Source organism: Poromitra crassiceps, assembly GCF_964638095.1.
Source record: "Poromitra crassiceps genome assembly, contig: HAP1_SCAFFOLD_451, whole genome shotgun sequence".
NCBI lineage: Eukaryota > Metazoa > Chordata > Actinopteri > Beryciformes > Melamphaidae > Poromitra > Poromitra crassiceps.
The window spans coordinates 46,788-66,703 of NW_028151956.1; the positions used below are offsets into that span (position 1 = coordinate 46,788).

General features: G+C 44.4%; 1 protein-coding gene across 1 annotated transcript in view; it reads left to right on the forward strand.

Moving 5' to 3' along the window:
• Positions 1-10,778: 10,778 nt before the first annotated feature.
• The window catches only part of LOC310771230 (intermembrane lipid transfer protein VPS13C-like), a gene marked incomplete at its 5' end in the record, with an annotated part of 51,215 nt that continues 42,077 nt past the window's right edge, over positions 10,779-19,916 (forward strand). The window contains 2 exons of the mRNA XM_083663886.1: positions 10,779-10,822; positions 12,246-12,288. Of these exons, the coding sequence (XP_083520012.1) occupies positions 10,779-10,822; positions 12,246-12,288 (87 nt within the window). The remainder of the gene's footprint in view (positions 10,823-12,245; positions 12,289-19,916) is intronic.

Sequence of the window (19,916 nt, forward strand, 5' to 3'; positions counted from 1 at the left end):
AGAGAGACTACTGTGTTTCTGTGTGTTTTGAACCTGTCAGAGAGAGACTAGTACTACTGTGTTTCTGTGTGCTTTGGACCTGTTAGAGAGGACTAGTACTACTGTGTTTCTGTGTGCTTTGAACCTGTCAGAGAGAGACTTAGTACTACTGTGTTTCTGTGTGCTTTGAACCTGTTAGAGAGAGACTACTGTGTTTCTGTGTGCTTTGAACCTGTTAGAGAGAGACTAGTACTACTGTGTTTCTGTGTGCTTTGACCTGTTAGAGAGAGACTAGTACTACTGTGTTTCTGTGTGCTTTGAACCTGTTAGAGAGAGACTAGTACTACTGTGTTTCTGTGTGCTTTGGACCTGTTAGAGAGAGACTAGTACTACTGTGTTTCTGTGTGCTTTGAACCTGTTGGAGACTAGTACTACTGTGTTTCTGTGTGCTTTGAACCTGTTAGAGAGAGACTAGTACTACTGTGTTTCTGTGTGCTTTGAACCTGTTAGAGAGAGACTAGTACTACTGTGTTTCTGTGTGCTTTGGACCTGTTAGAGAGAGACTAGTACTACTGTGTTCCTGTGTGCTTTGAACCTGTTAGAGAGAGACTAGTACTACTGTGTTTCTGTGTGCTTTAACCTGTTAGAGAGAGACTAGTACTACTGTGTTTCTGTGTGCTTTGAACCTGTTAGAGAGAGACTACTACTACTGTGTTTCTGTGTGCTTTAGACCTGTTCGAGAGAGACTAGTACTACTGTGTTTCTGTGTGCTTTGAACCTGTTAGAGAGAGACTAGTACTACTGTGTTTCTGTGTGCTTTGAACCTGTTCGAGAGAGACTACTGTGTTTTCTGTGTGCTTTGAACCTGTTAGAGAGAGACTAGTACTACTGTGTTTCTGTGTGCTTTGAACCTGTTAGAGAGAGACTAGTACTACTGTGTTTCTGTGTGCTTTGAACCTGTTAGAGAGAGACTAGTACTTACTGTGTTTCTGTGTGCTTTGACCTGTTAGAGAGAGACTAGTACTACTGTGTTTCTGTGTGCTTTGAACCTGTCAGAGAGAGACTAGTACTACTGTGTTTCTGTGTGCTTTGAACCTGTTAGAGAGAGACTACTGTGTTTCTGTGTGCTTTGAACCTGTTAGAGAGAGACTAGTACTACTGTGTTTCTGTGTGCTTTGGACCTGTTAGAGAGAGACTAGTACTACTGTGTTTCTGTGTGCTTTGAACCTGTTAGAGAGAGACTAGTACTACTGTGTTTCTGTGTGCTTTGGACCTGTTAGAGAGAGACTAGTACTACTGTGTTTCTGTGTGCTTTGAACCTGTTGGAGACTAGTACTACTGTGTTTCTGTGTGCTTTGAACCTGTTAGAGAGAGACTAGTACTACTGTGTTTCTGTGTGCTTTGAACCTGTTAGAGAGAGACTAGTACTACTGTGTTTCTGTGTGCTTTGAACCTGTTAGAGAGAGACTAGTACTACTGTGTTTCTGTGTGCTTTGAACCTGTTAGAGAGAGACTACTACTACTGTGTTTCTGTGTGCTTTGAACCTGTTAGAGAGAGACTAGTACTACTGTGTTTCTGTGTGCTTTGAACCTGTTAGAGAGAGACTAGTACTACTGTGTTTCTGTGTGCTTTGAACCTGTTAGAGAGAGACTAGTACTACTGTGTTTCTGTGTGCTTTGAACCTGTCAGAGAGAGACTAGTACTACTGTGTTTCTGTGTGCTTTGAACCTGTCAGAGAGAGACTAGTACTACTGTGTTTCTGTGTGCTTTGAACCTGTTAGAGAGAGACTAGTACTACTGTGTTTCTGTGTGCTTTGAACCTGTCAGAGAGAGACTAGTACTACTGTGTTTCTGTGTGCTTTGAACCTGTTAGAGAGAGACTAGTACTACTGTGTTTCTGCGTGCTTTGGACCTGTTAGAGAGAGACTACTGTGTTTCTGTGTGCTTTGGACCTGTTAGAGAGAGACTAGTACTACTGTGTTTCTGTGTGCTTTGAACCTGTTAGAGAGAGACTACTGTGTTTCTGTGTGCTTTGAACCTGTTAGAGAGAGACTAGTACTACTGTGTTTCTGTGTGCTTTGAACCTGTTAGAGAGAGACTAGTACTACTGTGTTTCTGTGTGCATTTGACCTGTTAGAGAGAGACTAGTACTACTGTGTTTCTGTGTGCTTTGAACCTGTTAGAGAGAGACTAGTACTACTGTGTTTCTGTGTGCTTTGAACCTGCCAGAGAGAGACTACTGTGTTTCTGTGTGCTTTGGACCTGTTAGAGAGAGACTAGTACTACTGTGTTTCTGTGTGCTTTGAATCTGTTAGAGAGAGACTAGTACTACTGTGTTTCTGTGTGCTTTGAACCTGTTAGAGAGAGACTAGTACTACTGTGTTTCTGTGTGCTTTGGACCTGTTAGAGAGAGACTAGTACTACTGTGTTTCTGTGTGCTTTGAACCTGTTAGAGAGAGACTACTGTGTTTCTGTGTGCTTTGAACCTGTTAGAGAGAGACTAGTACTACTGTGTTTCTGTGTGCTTTGAACCTGTTAGAGAGAGACTAGTACTACTGTGTTTCTGTGTGCTTTGAACCTGTTAGAGAGAGACTAGTACTACTGTGTTTCTATGTGCTTTGAACCTGTTAGAGAGAGACTACTGTGTTTCTGTCTGCTTTGGACCTGTTAGAGAGAGACTACTGTGTTTCTGTGTGCTTTGAACCTGTTAGAGAGAGACTAGTACTACTGTGTTTCTGTGTGCTTTGAACCTGTTAGAGAGAGACTAGTACTACTGTGTTTCTGTGTGCTTTGAACCTGTTAGAGAGAGACTAGTACTACTGTGTTTCTGTGTGCTTTGAACCTGTTAGAGAGAGACTAGTACTACTGTGTTTCTGTGTGCTTTGAACCTGTTAGAGAGAGACTAGTACTACTGTGTTTCTGTGTGCTTTGAACCTGTTAGAGAGAGACTAGTACTACTGTGTTTCTGTGTGCTTTGAACCTGTTAGAGAGAGACTACTGTGTTTCTGTGTGCTTTGGACCTGTTAGAGAGAGACTAGTACTACTGTGTTTCTGTGTGCTTTGAACCTGTTAGAGAGAGACTAGTACTACTGTGTTTCTGTGTGCTTTGAACCTGTTAGAGAGAGACTAGTACTACTGTGTTTCTGTGTGCTTTGAACCTGTTAGAGAGAGACTACTGTGTTTCTGTGTGCTTTGAACCTGTTAGAGAGAGACTAGTACTACTGTGTTTCTATGTGCTTTGAACCTGTTAGAGAGAGACTAGTACTACTGTGTTTCTGTGTGCTTTGGACCTGTTAGAGAGAGACTACTGTGTTTCTGTGTGCTTTGAACCTGTTAGAGAGAGACTACTGTGTTTCTATGTGCTTTGAACCTGTTAGAGAGAGACTAGTGCTACTGTGTTTCTGTGTGCTTTGAACCTGTCAGAGAGAGACTAGTACTACTGTGTTTCTGTGTGCTTTGAACCTGTTAGAGAGAGACTAGTACTACTGTGTTTCTGTGTGCTTTGGACCTGTTAGAGAGAGACTAGTACTACTGTGTTTCTGTGTGCTTTGAACCTGTCAGAGAGAGACTAGTACTACTGTGTTTCTGTGTGCTTTGAACCTGTTAGAGAGAGACTAGTACTACTGTGTTTCTGTGTGCTTTGAACCTGTTAGAGAGAGACTAGTACTACTGTGTTTCTGTGTGCTTTGAACCTGTCAGAGAGAGACTAGTACTACTGTGTTTCTGTGTGTTTTGAACCTGTCAGAGAGAGACTAGTACTACTGTGTTTCTGTGTGCTTTGAACCTGTCAGAGAGAGACTACTGTGTTTCTGTGTGCTTTGAACCTGTTAGAGAGAGACTAGTACTACTGTGTTTCTGTGTGCTTTGAACCTGTTAGAGAGAGACTAGTACTACTGTGTTTCTGTGTGCTTTGGACCTGTCAGATAGAGACTAGTACTACTGTGTTTCTATGTGCTTTGAACCTGTCAGAGAGAGACTAGTACTACTGTGTTTCTGTGTGCTTTGAACCTGTTAGAGAGAGACTAGTACTACTGTGTTTCTATGTGCTTTGAACCTGTTAGAGAGAGACTAGTACTACTGTGTTTCTATGTGCTTTGGACCTGTCAGAGAGAGACTACTGTGTTTCTGTGTGCTTTGAACCTGTTAGAGAGAGACTAGTACTACTGTGTTTCTGTGTGCTTTGAACCTGTTAGAGAGAGACTAGTACTACTGTGTTTCTGTGTGCTTTGGACCTGTTAGAGAGAGACTACTGTGTTTCTGTGTGTTTTGAACCTGTCAGAGAGAGACTAGTACTACTGTGTTTCTGTGTGCTTTGGACCTGTTAGAGAGAGACTAGTACTACTGTGTTTCTGTGTGCTTTGAACCTGTCAGAGAGAGACTAGTACTACTGTGTTTCTGTGTGCTTTGAACCTGTTAGAGAGAGACTACTGTGTTTCTGTGTGCTTTGAACCTGTTAGAGAGAGACTAGTACTACTGTGTTTCTGTGTGCTTTGGACCTGTTAGAGAGAGACTAGTACTACTGTGTTTCTGTGTGCTTTGAACCTGTTAGAGAGAGACTAGTACTACTGTGTTTCTGTGTGCTTTGGACCTGTTAGAGAGAGACTAGTACTACTGTGTTTCTGTGTGCTTTGAACCTGTTGGAGACTAGTACTACTGTGTTTCTGTGTGCTTTGAACCTGTTAGAGAGAGACTAGTACTACTGTGTTTCTGTGTGCTTTGAACCTGTTAGAGAGAGACTAGTACTACTGTGTTTCTGTGTGCTTTGGACCTGTTAGAGAGAGACTAGTACTACTGTGTTCCTGTGTGCTTTGAACCTGTTAGAGAGAGACTAGTACTACTGTGTTTCTGTGTGCTTTGAACCTGTTAGAGAGAGACTAGTACTACTGTGTTTCTGTGTGCTTTGAACCTGTTAGAGAGAGACTACTACTACTGTGTTTCTGTGTGCTTTAGACCTGTTCGAGAGAGACTAGTACTACTGTGTTTCTGTGTGCTTTGAACCTGTTAGAGAGAGACTAGTACTACTGTGTTTCTGTGTGCTTTGAACCTGTTCGAGAGAGACTACTGTGTTTCTGTGTGCTTTGAACCTGTTAGAGAGAGACTACTACTACTGTGTTTCTGTGTGCTTTGAACCTGTTAGAGAGAGACTAGTACTACTGTGTTTCTGTGTGCTTTGAACCTGTTAGAGAGAGACTAGTACTACTGTGTTTCTGTGTGCTTTGGACCTGTTAGAGAGAGACTAGTACTACTGTGTTTCTGTGTGCTTTGAACCTGTCAGAGAGAGACTAGTACTACTGTGTTTCTGTGTGCTTTGAACCTGTTAGAGAGAGACTACTGTGTTTCTGTGTGCTTTGAACCTGTTAGAGAGAGACTAGTACTACTGTGTTTCTGTGTGCTTTGGACCTGTTAGAGAGAGACTAGTACTACTGTGTTTCTGTGTGCTTTGAACCTGTTAGAGAGAGACTAGTACTACTGTGTTTCTGTGTGCTTTGGACCTGTTAGAGAGAGACTAGTACTACTGTGTTTCTGTGTGCTTTGAACCTGTTGGAGACTAGTACTACTGTGTTTCTGTGTGCTTTGAACCTGTTAGAGAGAGACTAGTACTACTGTGTTTCTGTGTGCTTTGAACCTGTTAGAGAGAGACTAGTACTACTGTGTTTCTGTGTGCTTTGAACCTGTTAGAGAGAGACTAGTACTACTGTGTTTCTGTGTGCTTTGAACCTGTTAGAGAGAGACTACTACTACTGTGTTTCTGTGTGCTTTGAACCTGTTAGAGAGAGACTAGTACTACTGTGTTTCTGTGTGCTTTGAACCTGTTAGAGAGAGACTAGTACTACTGTGTTTCTGTGTGCTTTGAACCTGTTGGAGAGAGACTAGTACTACTGTGTTTCTGTGTGCTTTGAACCTGTCAGAGAGAGACTAGTACTACTGTGTTTCTGTGTGCTTTGAACCTGTCAGAGAGAGACTAGTACTACTGTGTTTCTGTGTGCTTTGAACCTGTTAGAGAGAGACTAGTACTACTGTGTTTCTGTGTGCTTTGAACCTGTCAGAGAGAGACTACTGTGTTTCTGTGTGCTTTGGACCTGTCAGAGAGAGACTAGTACTACTGTGTTTCTGTGTGCTTTGAACCTGTCAGAGAGAGACTAGTACTACTGTGTTTCTGTGTGCTTTGAACCTGTTAGAGAGAGACTAGTACTACTGTGTTTCTGTGTGCTTTGGACCTGTTAGAGAGAGACTAGTACTACTGTGTTTCTGTGTGCTTTGGACCTGTTAGAGAGAGACTAGTACTACTGTGTTTCTGTGTGCTTTGAACCTGTTAGAGAGAGACTAGTACTACTGTGTTTCTGTGTGCTTTGGACCTGTTAGAGAGAGACTAGTACTACTGTGTTTCTGTGTGCTTTGAACCTGTTAGAGAGAGACTAGTACTACTGTGTTTCTGTGTGCTTTGGACCTGTTAGAGAGAGACTAGTACTACTGTGTTTCTGTGTGCTTTGAACCTGTTGGAGACTAGTACTACTGTGTTTCTGTGTGCTTTGAACCTGTTAGAGAGAGACTAGTACTACTGTGTTTATGTGTGCTTTGAACCTGTTAGAGAGAGACTAGTACTACTGTGTTTCTGTGTGCTTTGAACCTGTTAGAGAGAGACTAGTACTACTGTGTTTCTGTGTGCTTTGGACCTGTTAGAGAGAGACTAGTACTACTGTGTTTCTGTGTGCTTTGAACCTGTTGGAGACTAGTACTACTGTGTTTCTGTGTGCTTTGAACCTGTTAGAGAGAGACTAGTACTACTGTGTTTCTGTGTGCTTTGAACCTGTTAGAGAGAGACTAGTACTACTGTGTTTCTGTGTGCTTTGAACCTGTTAGAGAGAGACTACTACTACTGTGTTTCTGTGTGCTTTGAACCTGTTAGAGAGAGACTAGTACTACTGTGTTTCTGTGTGCTTTGAACCTGTTAGAGAGAGACTAGTACTACTGTGTTTCTGTGTGCTTTGAACCTGTTGGAGAGAGACTAGTACTACTGTGTTTCTGTGTGCTTTGAACCTGTCAGAGAGAGACTAGTACTACTGTGTTTCTGTGTGCTTTGAACCTGTCAGAGAGAGACTAGTACTACTGTGTTTCTGTGTGCTTTGAACCTGTTAGAGAGAGACTAGTACTACTGTGTTTCTGTGTGCTTTGAACCTGTCAGAGAGAGACTACTGTGTTTCTGTGTGCTTTGGACCTGTCAGAGAGAGACTAGTACTACTGTGTTTCTGTGTGCTTTGAACCTGTCAGAGAGAGACTAGTACTACTGTGTTTCTGTGTGCTTTGAACCTGTCAGAGAGAGACTAGTACTACTGTGTTTCTGTGTGCTTTGAACCTGTTAGAGAGAGACTAGTACTACTGTGTTTCTGTGTGCTTTGGACCTGTTAGAGAGAGACTAGTACTACTGTGTTTCTGTGTGCTTTGAACCTGTTAGAGAGAGACTAGTACTACTGTGTTTCTGTGTGCTTTGGACCTGTTAGAGAGAGACTAGTACTACTGTGTTTCTGTGTGCTTTGAACCTGTTGGAGACTAGTACTACTGTGTTTCTGTGTGCTTTGAACCTGTTAGAGAGAGACTAGTACTACTGTGTTTCTGTGTGCTTTGAACCTGTTAGAGAGAGACTAGTACTACTGTGTTTCTGTGTGCTTTGAACCTGTTAGAGAGAGACTAGTACTACTGTGTTTCTGTGTGCTTTGAACCTGTTAGAGAGAGACTACTACTACTGTGTTTCTGTGTGCTTTGAACCTGTTAGAGAGAGACTAGTACTACTGTGTTTCTGTGTGCTTTGAACCTGTTAGAGAGAGACTAGTACTACTGTGTTTCTGTGTGCTTTGAACCTGTTAGAGAGAGACTAGTACTACTGTGTTTCTGTGTGCTTTGAACCTGTTGGAGACTAGTACTACTGTGTTTCTGTGTGCTTTGAACCTGTTAGAGAGAGACTAGTACTACTGTGTTTCTGTGTGCTTTGAACCTGTTAGAGAGAGACTAGTACTACTGTGTTTCTGTGTGCTTTGAACCTGTTAGAGAGAGACTAGTACTACTGTGTTTCTGTGTGCTTTGAACCTGTTAGAGAGAGACTAGTACTACTGTGTTTCTGTGTGCATTTGACCTGTTAGAGAGAGACTAGTACTACTGTGTTTCTGTGTGCTTTGGACCTGTCAGAGAGAGACTAGTACTACTGTGTTTCTGTGTGCTTTGAACCTGTTAGAGAGAGACTAGTACTACTGTGTTTCTGTGTGCTTTGGACCTGTTAGAGAGAGACTAGTACTACTGTGTTTCTGTGTGCTTTGAACCTGTCAGAGAGAGACTAGTACTACTGTGTTTCTGTGTGCTTTGAACCTGTCAGAGAGAGACTAGTACTACTGTGTTTCTGTGTGCTTTGAACCTGTTGGAGAGAGACGTATGCCATTTGAACGAATGAATGAATGAATGAATGAATGAATGAATGAATAAAGTTTATTTCGCGCCACATCACAAAAAACAAACATGCAAAACAAAACAAACCTACGATGCTGGCCGAAAAGGTTAGGGCTGAAGCTATAAGCTTGTAAATGCCCTAACCCAGTTCATCTTATAAATTACAAACTTTCCATATGGTCTAATTACAAAATTTTTTTTTTTTTAGCATTTGATCTATACGTCATATATACATTTTTAGCATTTCTAAGCATGCATGCAGTATTCACTGCATCCTGAACATATCCCGACATTACTCAGATGGCCTGCATGTTTAGAAACAAATGTCCTGTATGAGTGCGCTCCCACGAGCACGGACTTTACCCACCCAAGCCCCAAGTGCAAAGTCCACATCGCTGGCAGAACGGGTTTAGTTTAGCAGCTCCCGCCTCATCTCCAGAACCTGATCTCCAGAACCTGGAGTGAGAGGGAAATCCAGCGAGACAAGATTGTTATTTCCTATAAAATTTATAGTAATAAATAAATTAAATAAATAAATAATTTATAGCCTATTTATAGTATAACTATAAATAGTTGTTAAATGGCACTTTTACAAATCATTAATGTCCCCGTACTATTTAATTTCATGAATGGATGTAGTTACGTGGCTGGATTATCTGGAAGAGAGCCAAGTTGCTGAGTAAACAAGTAATAGTTTATTTTCCTCCATACTACCTTGATGCCTGTGTTGGACTGAGAGCAGGTAAATGAAAAATGTGAAGACTGCTGAGGAGCTCTGGAGCTTTAACCTTTCTTTACATGCTGTCAGTCACCGTTAAAACCCTCATATTCAAATACTATTATAATATAACAAGCACAGCCAGCGTGTCACTTCCTCATGTTTTCTCTGGGAGAAGCATTGTGCTTGGCTCTGAGCCGAGCCTTGTGATTAGCTCAGACCAGAGTGTTGTGACTGGCTCAGAGCCAAGCGTTGTGATTGGCTCAAAGCCGAGTGTTGTGATTGGCTCAGAGTGGGGGGTTGTGATTGCCTCAGAGGCGAGCGTCGTGATTGGCTCAGAGCGGAGCGGCAGGACCGGCCGGACCGGCCGGACAGACAGCCTGTGGAGACACAGGAGACTGTGTGTGTGTGTGTGTGTGTGTGTGTGTGTGTGTGTGTGTGCGCGCGTGTGTGTGTGCGCATGTGTGTGTGCGTGCGTGTGCATGCCAATTGGCTAAAAGAGGGGCATTGGTGGTGGGCGGGCAGGGGAGATACAGGTGTATCGGATCCGTGTGTGTGTTTATGCTAATTGGCCAAAAGGGGGCAGTGAGGGGCAAATTTTGAAATGCAGGGTGTCAGAGGCAGAGCAGGGTGGGCTGCCTCTACCATCCTGCATTTCAGAAATTCGTGTAATGCCTGTGGTCGCAGCAGTTGTGAATTCACACTTGTTAATAATGCACCAGTTAGAGGATTCCTTGTACAATTTACTGCATTAGTTCTTTGAGAATCTCTTTGGTATTGAAACTGAAATATCGATATTGAATCGGAAATTTAATCGAATCAGGAAATCAGTGGCGATACCCAGCCCTACTGTGTCCCTCTCTGTTCTGCTCTGACTCTGTCCCTCTCTTTCCCTCCCTGTATCTCTCTCTCTGTCTCTCTCTCCCTCATCTGTCTCTCTCTCTCTCTCTCTCTGTCTCTCTCTCCCTCACTGTCTCTCTCCTCTGTCTCTGTCTCTCTCTCTCTCCTCTCTCTCTCTCTCTCTCTCTCTCTCTCTCTCTCTGTCTCTCTCTCTCCTCTCTCTCTGTCTCTCTCTGTCTCTCTCTCTCTCTCTCCTCTGTCTCTCTTTCCCTCACTGTCTCTCTCCTCTGTCTCTATCTCTGTCTCTCTCTCTCTCCTCTGTCTCTCTCTCTCTCTCTCTCCTCCGTCTCTCTCTCTCTCCTCTGTCTCTCTCTCTCCTCTGTCTCTGTCTCTCTCTCTCTCTCTCCTCTGTCTCTCTCTCTCTCTCCTCTGTCTCTCTCTCTCTCCTCTGTCTCTCTCTCTCTCCTCTGTCTCTGTCTCTCTCTCTCTCTCTCTCTCTCTCTCCTCTGTCTCTCTCTCTCTCTCTCTCTCTCCTCTGTCTCTCTCTCCTCTCTCTCTCTCTCTCTCTCTCTCTCTCTCTCTCTCCTCTGTCTTTCTCTCCTCTCTCTCTCTGTCTCTGTCTCTCTCTCTCTCTCTCTCTCTCTCTCTCCTCTGTCTCTCTCTCCTCTCTCCCTCTGTCTCTGTCTCTCTCTCTCTCTCTCTCTCTCTCTCCTCTGTCTCTCTCTCCTCTCTCCCTCTGTCTCTGTCTCTCTCTCTCTCTCTCTCTCTCTCTCTCCTCTGTCTCTCTCTCCTCTCTCTCTGCAGGAAATGTTGTGCTGGAGAATCTGAGAGTGAAGGAAAATGCCTTGGTGAGTAACTCAACTTTATTAATTTTTGATCAAGTTTTGTTTTTCTTGATTTTGGTTGTTGTACTACTTGGTCAATCCCCCCCTGCTGTCCCGGTCGTTGCTCCACCTCTGCCGATCTGGGGAGAGTTATAGACTAGCACATGCTTCCTCTGATACATGTGCAGTCGCCACTCGCCAGCTGCTAATTTTCACCTGACAGTTTCATTGGGGGGACGTGGGAGGATCACACTATTCCCCTCTTTCATGTTTTAAAGTTCAAACAGGCAGCAGCACTCCTCCCTGCTGTTGGACCTCATTAGTTCAAACAGGCAGCAGCACTCCTCCCTGCTGTTGGACCTCATTAGTTCAAACAGGCAGCAGCACTCCTCCCTGCTGTTGGACCTCATTAGTTCAAACAGGCAGCAGCACTCCTCCCTGCTGTTGGACCTCATTAGTTCAAACAGGCAGCAGCACTCCTCCCTGCTGTTGGACTTCATTAGTTCAAACAGGCAGCAGCACTCCTCCCTGCTGTTGGACCTCATTTAGAAAACTGAGTTATAAAGAAGCTGTACTGCAACTCTGCTGTTGACACATGACTCCACTCACATTCCTCTGTTCTAATTAAATGACTGGAACATTAACTTAAGTTCTGATTAAATAAGTTGTCATGAGCAGTGTTGCGGGTAACTCATTACAAAGGTAACATGGCATGTAATATATTACTTTTAGCAGTAACTCAGTAATATAACTTAATACTAATTGGATTTCAGTAATAATATACCAGTTACTTTGTCAAGTAACTCAAGTTACAAATTGAGTTACATTTTCTTAAATCAAAGCACATATCTAAATAAAGATCCAATCATTTCCTAATAAAATTGTGTGTTTTTATGCAAATAACCACTATAGATGACAATCACAAAGGAAAGGGATAACATGTAGAATTTTGGACGGTTTACACTGACTTCGAGACAGTTGAAATAATTCTTCGGGGATGGTTCCGGGGCGGTGACGTCATTCTGCTAAGTGCTGTTATTTTGGTGAAAGTAATGCAAAAGTAGTGTAATAAGTAACTAGTTACTCTACACAGACAGTTGATTGATTGATTGATTGATGTAGTATGTTACATTTTGAAAGTAACTTGCCCAACCCTGGTCATGAGCTCATATTACTGCCTGTGGTTTAACCTGGTCATGAGCTCATATTACTGCCTGTGGTTTAACCTGGTCATGAGCTCATATTACTGCCTGTGGTTTAACCTGGTCATGAGCTCATATTACTGCCTGTGGTTTAACCTGGTCATGAGCTCATATTACTGCCTGTGGTTTAACCTGGTCATGAGCTCATATTACTGCCTGTGGTTTAACCTGGTCATGAGCTCATATTACTGCCTGTGGTTTAACCTGGGCTTCGCAGCTGATTGCATCTTGTCTTTGTGTTACAGAGTGAATTTGATGTTCCATTCAAAGTGAAAGCTGGACAGATCGGTGAGTACTGAGAGTCACCTGCAGTACTGAGAGTCACCTGCAGTCTGAAGTCTAAAGCTACTTCCTGTGTGTGTGTGTGTGTGTGTGTGTGTGTGTGTGTGTGTGTGAGTACTGAGAGTCAGCCATCTTACTCTTCTTCGAATTATGAACTGAAGATAATTTCGCAGCATCTCAACAGTGACTACTTTACAACACAACACACCACCCGCACGCCATGCCACGCTGAAGCCACGCTGAAGCCACGCTGAAGCCACGCTGCACGTATGCTGCAGCGATAGTTTCAGCTTCTGGTCTAGTTTTCAAGCGTGCAGCGCGCTGCACTCGAGCAGCCAGACATGAAGTCAATGCAAGTTGTGAGCGGGGGGGGGGGGCAGCACCGGGCAAAACAGAGCGAGGCGTGGACAAAACAGTGTTTCAGGTAGGGCTGCACGATATATCGTTTACACATCGTCATCGCAATGTGCGCATGCGCGATAGTCACATCGCAGGACGTGCGATGTCAAAAGCAAATTAACTCGTCATGTTGCTTGATAAACTCTCACTTTAGGGGTAGCCTACTGAGTGAAATGCAGTCTCTCTCAAAGGAGAGAGACGCCCCGCTACTGTACTCACTCATTTAGTGCTTAGCTTCAACACAACAAACATGCACAGAGCTCAATTGAATTATTTTTGCTTATGTTGCGTTGCTGACAGTAGCCGATGTGATTGCGGAGGCAGACTTGTCCACAGCTTGCAGCGCACTAGCATACAGCAGGCTGGCTGCTGTAACTCAACATGTCCGTGGAGTGGAGATATTTACTCTTGAAACACCAAAAAGCAAGACCGCAACTTATGACACGAAGGCTAAAGTGATTACTGAGAAGTTGTCCGTGTTATCACTGCGGCTGTCTCTCCCCTTCAGGCTCTGATGATGCGTCACATGATAGCAGTAACGTTACGGTAGAGTTAATCATACATAGCGACTCATTTACACAAAACATGTCAGTGAAAATAAAAAGACAAGAGACATATCTGGGCAATTAAATGTATATTTATTACTTTTCACGAATTAATTGTTTGTCACCGGTCGGCTGCATGTGAATCCTCGTCTCTCTGTACTGCCCTGCCTGCGTGCGCTCAAAAACCGGAACTCCCCAAATGCGGAGTGTACCACTTGGTAGTTTCTGGAGGGGGTTTCCGGGGGGTCAGACCAAGTGTATAAAGTGGCAGGGGTGTTTCATTGTTGATTTATTGAAACGTTAGAAGAACGAAATAAGTTGAAAGCAGTGATTATAATCAATTAAATCTAATGTTTTTCTGCAAATAGCATCATTGGGAGGTAGATACTGGCACTCAATATTAGGGGTGGGCAATATAACAATTGTATATCAATATTGTGATATGAGACTATATGGTCTTAGATGTTGGATATGGTAATATGGTGATACAGCATACATGTTGTCTTTCCCTGGTTTTAAAGGCTGCATTACACTAAGTGAAGTGTAGGCTAGTGACATTTTAAAGTAGAATGTCATAACTCACTCACTTTTTCATGTATGTAAGTCATGGAAATCCATTGGTCAAAATGTGTATGCACCCTGATAGATGACGCTCTGAGGCCTACCAGATGGACTCCTCTACAAAATCACCCCAATCATTCTAGAAGTATTCTTTTCTTTAAAATAGAGCTATTCTGGTAATCTGGTGAAAATCTGTATTTTTTCATATCGCAATATATATCGCAGGGGTGGGGAATATCGCAATGTCAGTTTTTTCCAATATCGTGCAGCCCTAGTTTCAGGTGTGAATGACGAGGCTCCTGCTCAAAGCATCTGTGAAGCGCTGCTTCTGAGATGCCTATGGTGTGAATCAAACGTAACAGGGCTGGTACCTAATTATAATAATATACCTAATAATATAATAATCGTAAGCGCCACTGTAGCTAAAAAACTGAGCTTGCGAAAGCCTGTCAAAAACGAACTCCGCTGTGCCATAATTATTGCGGTCCTGACCTTGGTGACCTCATAGCTGTGCCACTTGGAGGTTACAGTACTTCTGGCCCAGATGTGGCCCGCGGGCCTCCAATTGACTGAGCTGTAGAGAGACAATGTGTTTGACTTTGCTGCCAGTGATAACAAACCTGTCTGTCTGTGTGTTTAGTGGGCGTGGCAGAACAAACCTGTCTGTGTGTTTAGTGGGCGGGGCATAACAGAACCTGTCTGTGTGTTTAGTGGGCGTGGCATAACAGAACCTGAGCGGTTTGAAGGCATAGCAGCAACTAGCTGAAGTGGCTTCAGGTGTGTTAAACTGAGGTTATACTATGGGACTATGCCAGGATTACCAGTTGGGCGGAGTCTGTCTTTGTCTACACTAGTCTGCAGTTGTTGTGGGCAGTTGTTGTGGTCAGTTACTTGGCACCAAAATCTGTAAGTGTGTGATGGTGTGTGATGGGTATAGATTCTAATCGTCAGGGGCCGGTTGCACCAAGTGGTCTTAACTATGCCTGGTCGTAACTCCTACGTCAGTCTTAGTTAAAGCAGCTACGAGCAACTTTTTCGATTGTTATTAAACAGTATAAATTTAATATCAATGCATCACATCTTACCTCTAATAGTCGACGAGACCAACGCAGAGTAGTCTCGCTTGAACCCCGAGTGAATCGGCCAGTGTTAGTGTGTCTGTAGCCAGGGCAGATCAGGAAGTGAAATGAAACGGTTTGCAGCAGCCACTTCGGCCATAACCACAAAATAACTTCCAAAAAACCTGTTAGAATATAACGAGAGATGTTCCCGCGAGTATGCGTGGCGTTCACATTGTTTATGTTATGTTGCTAGGCAGCGCAAACGGCGTAGGAAGGCAGCTGCGTTTCACTTCCTGGTTTCACTTCCGCGTTTCACTTCCGGGTTACCCGGTCCGGTCGCTCTAGAGAGCCCCCTGTTGACGCGAGTTTAGACAGACTATAGACTTAATAATCACCTAAGGGAGCAATCTCAGATACACACGGCTTTGGTCTCGTCGACTATTAGAGGTAAGATGTGATGCATTGATATTAAATTTATACTGTTTAATAACAATCGAAAAAGTTGCTCGTAGCTGCTTTAAGACCAGTCTTTAGAGTGGATTTACGCCTGTTGCACCAACAGGGCTTACGTCTGGTCTTAACTATGCTGGTCGTAGCAATGCCATGTGAATTGCCAGGGAATGCACCCTGATTGGATGATGTTGCAAAAACTGTGCCTCGCGACCTGCTTGGAGCGCACTGTGCCACTATGCTCTATCAGCCACTACTGTAAGTGCATCACTACACCCTCCCTCCTCCCACCCTCCCTCGCTCCGGGGGGAAAATGGCGGCGATTGACCCAGACAGACAGTCTGAATGAAATTGAATGTAACGTTCCCAATTCTATGTATTAAATTCTAAAAAAATTAACGCCAACATTTGGGAAGGGTAAGCCACACAACTAGTTTGTTGTAATCTAACATCATGCTTCAAAAGACAGAGAACTGGCTGTGTTACGACGATGACGGACTCAAAAAGGTCTCCGCTGATAAGACACGGAGATCTCTGTTACAGGCAGGCGCTACGCCTCCTCCTGACCAGGCGTAGGAGTTACGCCTGGTCGTAGTGAAAAGAAGGCTTAAGCCGTCTTGGTGCAACCGGCGTAGCTGTTAGGTCGTAAAGTTACGACCAACTTAGCTTAAGACCAGTGTAAGACCAGTTGGTGCAACCGGCCCCAGGTGTGTGATGGGTACAGATTCTAATCATCAGGTGTGTGATGGGAACACACTGCCTCCCCACGCCAGTTGGAGCCACAACAATTAAGAAACATGTTTGAATTTCCAAGCCGACTCTGGACGTAGTCTGGTAACGTTAGTGTAAACTCATCAAGAACTCAAAATGTATGGATCCTGGGGGGTGTAACCCTGGTGTCCTGGGGGGTGTGACCTCAGTGCCCTGGGGGGTGTAACCCCGGTGTCCTGGGGGGTGTAACCCCGGTGCCCTGGGGGGTGTGACCTCAGTGCCCTGGGGGGTGTAACCCCGGTGTCCTGGGGGGTGTAACCCCGGTGCCCTGGGGGGTGTGACCTCAGTGCCCTGGGGGGTGTAACCCCGGTGTCCTGGGGGGTGTAACCCCGGTGCCCTGGGGGGTGTGACCTCAGTGTCCTGGGGGGTGTAACCCCGGTGTCCTGGGGGGTGTAACCCCGGTGCCCTGGGGGGTGTGACCTCAGTGTCCTGGGGGGTGTAACCCCGGTGCCCTGGGGGGTGTGACCTCAGTGCCCTGGGGGGTGTAACCCCGGTGTCCTGGTGGGTGTAACCCCGGTGTCCTGGGGGGTGTAACCCCGGTGTCCTGAGGGGTGTAACCCCGGTGCCCTGGGGGGTGTAACCCCGGTGTCCTGGGGGGTGTAACCCCGGTGCCCTGGGGGGTGTAACCCCGGTGTCCTGGGGGGTGTAACCCCGGTGTCCTGGGGGGTGTAACCCCGGTGCCCTGGCTAAATTCCCACACAGACCTTCCTTCCATCACGGCCACCTAATCCAGTGGTTCTCAAATGGGGGTCCGGGTACCCCCAGGGGTCCGTGGCACTTTGCCAGGGGGTACGCGAAAAGTTTTCAGGAAAATAAAAATAAAAACGTTTTTTCTTTCTTGCAAAAGCTTCATAGTTCAACGAAAATATTGTATGCTTTAAATCTAAAATTGTTCCTGGATTACATTCTAATCTAACAAACCTATCAATTCAAAAGTCAAGCACGTTACCGTGGAAACAATTAAGCTTAGCCCAAAATCACAAATCAGAATGAGGGGGTCCCCGGTATATTTTCTATCTTGTAAGGGCTCCTTGGCTGAAAAACATTTGAGAACCTCTGACCTAATCATCCCTGGTCACTTAATTGGCACATTCAGTGCTCCACTCCACTGTGACAGCTGATGTGTGGTGAGCGTTCTGACGCTAACTGGCTGCTGGGCATCACATCATGCTGCACATCAGGGGTGGTCGAGTTTAGTCCCCCCCATATATAAAAAACAATACAAAACATAAAAAGCAATACAATAACATTTAAAAGAGATGCAGATAAAGCATCACCACAGGCATTTATGCTAAAAATAAAACCAAATTTCTAGTACCTTGGATAGTATGCTTGCAAGTGAAATAGGCCTATAGTTATCTATGTAGTTAATTTACCAGTCTTGTTCTTGATTACAGGTACCAGCAGGACAGTTAACATTGATCCAGGCAGTGTTCCATGCATCATTAAACCAGAAAAACATAAAGCAAGTAGCACAGAAATACTATGGCTAGCATATTTCAGGTGTTCCGCTGTTATTTGATCCTGTCCACAGGCTTTGTTCATTTTAAGTTTCTCAATGGCGTAGCACACTTCATCTGGCCTGATAGCTACTCCATCACTGTGAGATATTTCACCAATATTAAACGCATCACTCTTAACACATTCACTGCCAGACGTTTTTTTTTTTACTGTAGTTAGCTTCTGCCCGAGGGTTTTTTTGAGGATTCTGGCTCATCTTTCAAGACCCGAGGATTCTTTTCTGCTAAGATTTTGTGAACACACAATATCTCAAAATAACTAATAGAATGTGTGCTTTCTCTGTCTAAAAGAGTTAGTTTGTAGAGTTAGTAGTTATGTAAGCATTAGCAGTTGAATACAGCATGGTTTCAGCGTCAGAAAAATTATTCAGAGATAAACGGCTTTTTGTGAAATTCGATAGAACAGTCACTTTAACCATTCATTTTTGGCATCAGTAAGAGTCAGACATCTAAACAATAGTTTTGAACAGTAATTTCCTCCATAACAGCAGGAAACCCCCCTCTGCTTCCAACTCCTCCCTCCGTGTGTGTTCTCCTCCTGCCTCCCTGGCTCTCCAGCGGGCGTGTCACAACGAAGTTGCTGCTGCTGCTGTGCCTGTTTGCGCGTCCGCTGTTTGAGGAAGTCTGGGTGGACTCGCTCGTTTCGTGGAGTTTTGGTTGAGAGCTTTGATGCGATTCTGGTCATATTTATGCTGCGTGTTTCAAAGTGTGCATCCAATCTATTCTTGGAACCCCCCACCGTTGCCACCGCTGTGCATCAGTGCGAAAGTGAAGGCGTTGTCGCCATCAATTTTACAGTATGAGAACGGCTTCCTCGCGCTTTTCCCTCCAGTTTTGGGTCGCCTCTTTCTACTGTGGAGAGACATGTCGACACTCAGTGGGTCGGTAAAATAGATTATACACATTCAATACCTCCAGATCTGGTGTAGGAGACGTAAAAGGGTTAGATCAACGTCCCACCGTCAAAAAAAATAAATCGATTCTGAAAACGTGTTAACACGTCGTTGGCACTCAACAGCTGGATTCTGAAAACGTGTTAACACGTCCTTGGCAGTGAACGTGTTAAGACATTCACTGCCAGACGTTTTTTATGCCTCCGCCGGCGAAGCCAGGCCGAAGGCATTATGGATCCGGGTTGTCCGTCCGTACGTACGTACGTACGGCCGGCCGTCCGTACGTACGTCCGTACGGATGTTTGTTAACGCGATATCTGAGGAACGCCTGGACGGAATTTCATCAGATTCGCCTTAAACATTCACTTAGGCTCAAGGATGATCTGATTAGATTTTGGTGGTCAAAGGTCAAAGGTCAAGGTCACTGTGACCTCTCGAACGCCATTTTCAAGCTTGTTAACGCGATATCTGAGGAACGCCTTGACGGAATTTCATCAGATTCGCCTTAAACATTCACTTAGGCTCAAGGATGATCTGATTAGATTTTGGTGGTCAAAGGTCAAAGGTCAAGGTCACTGTGACCTCTCGAACGCCATTTTCAAGCTTGTTAACGCGATATCTGAGGAACGCCTTGACGGAATTTCATCAGATTCGCCTTAAACATTCACTTAGGCTCAAGGATGATCTGATTAGATTTTGGTGGTCAAAGGTCAAAGGTCAAGGTCACTGTGACCTCTCGAACGCCATTTTCAAGCTTGTTAACGCGATATCTGAGGAACGCCTGGACGGAATTTCATCAGATTCGCCTTAAACATTCACTTAGGCTCAAGGATGATCTGATTACATTTTGGTGGTCAAAGGTCAAAGGTCAAGGTCACTGTGACCTCTCGAACGCCATTTTCAAGCTTGTTAACGCGATATCTGAGGAACGCCTGGACGGAATTTCATCAGATTCGCCTTAAACATTCACTTAGACTCAAGGATGATCTGATTAGATTTTGGTGGTCAAAGGTCAAAGGTCAAGGTCACTGTGACCTCTCGAACACCATTTTCAAGCTTGTTAACGCGATATCTGAGGAACGCCTGGACGCAATTTCATCAGATTCGCCTTAAACATTCACTTAGGCTCAAGGATGATCTGATTAGATTTTGGTGGTCAAAGGTCAAGGTCACTGTGACCTCTCGAACGCCATTTTCAAGCTTGTTAACGCGATATCTGAGGAACGCCTGGACGGAATTTCATCAGATTCGCCTTAAACATTCACTTAGGCTCAAGGATGATCTGATTAGATTTTGGTGGTCAAAGGTCAAAGGTCAAGGTCACTGTGACCTCTCGAACGCCATTTTCAAGCTTGTTAACGCGATATCTGAGGAACGCCTTGACGGAATTTCATCAGATTCGCCTTAAACATTCACTTAGGCTCAAGGATGATC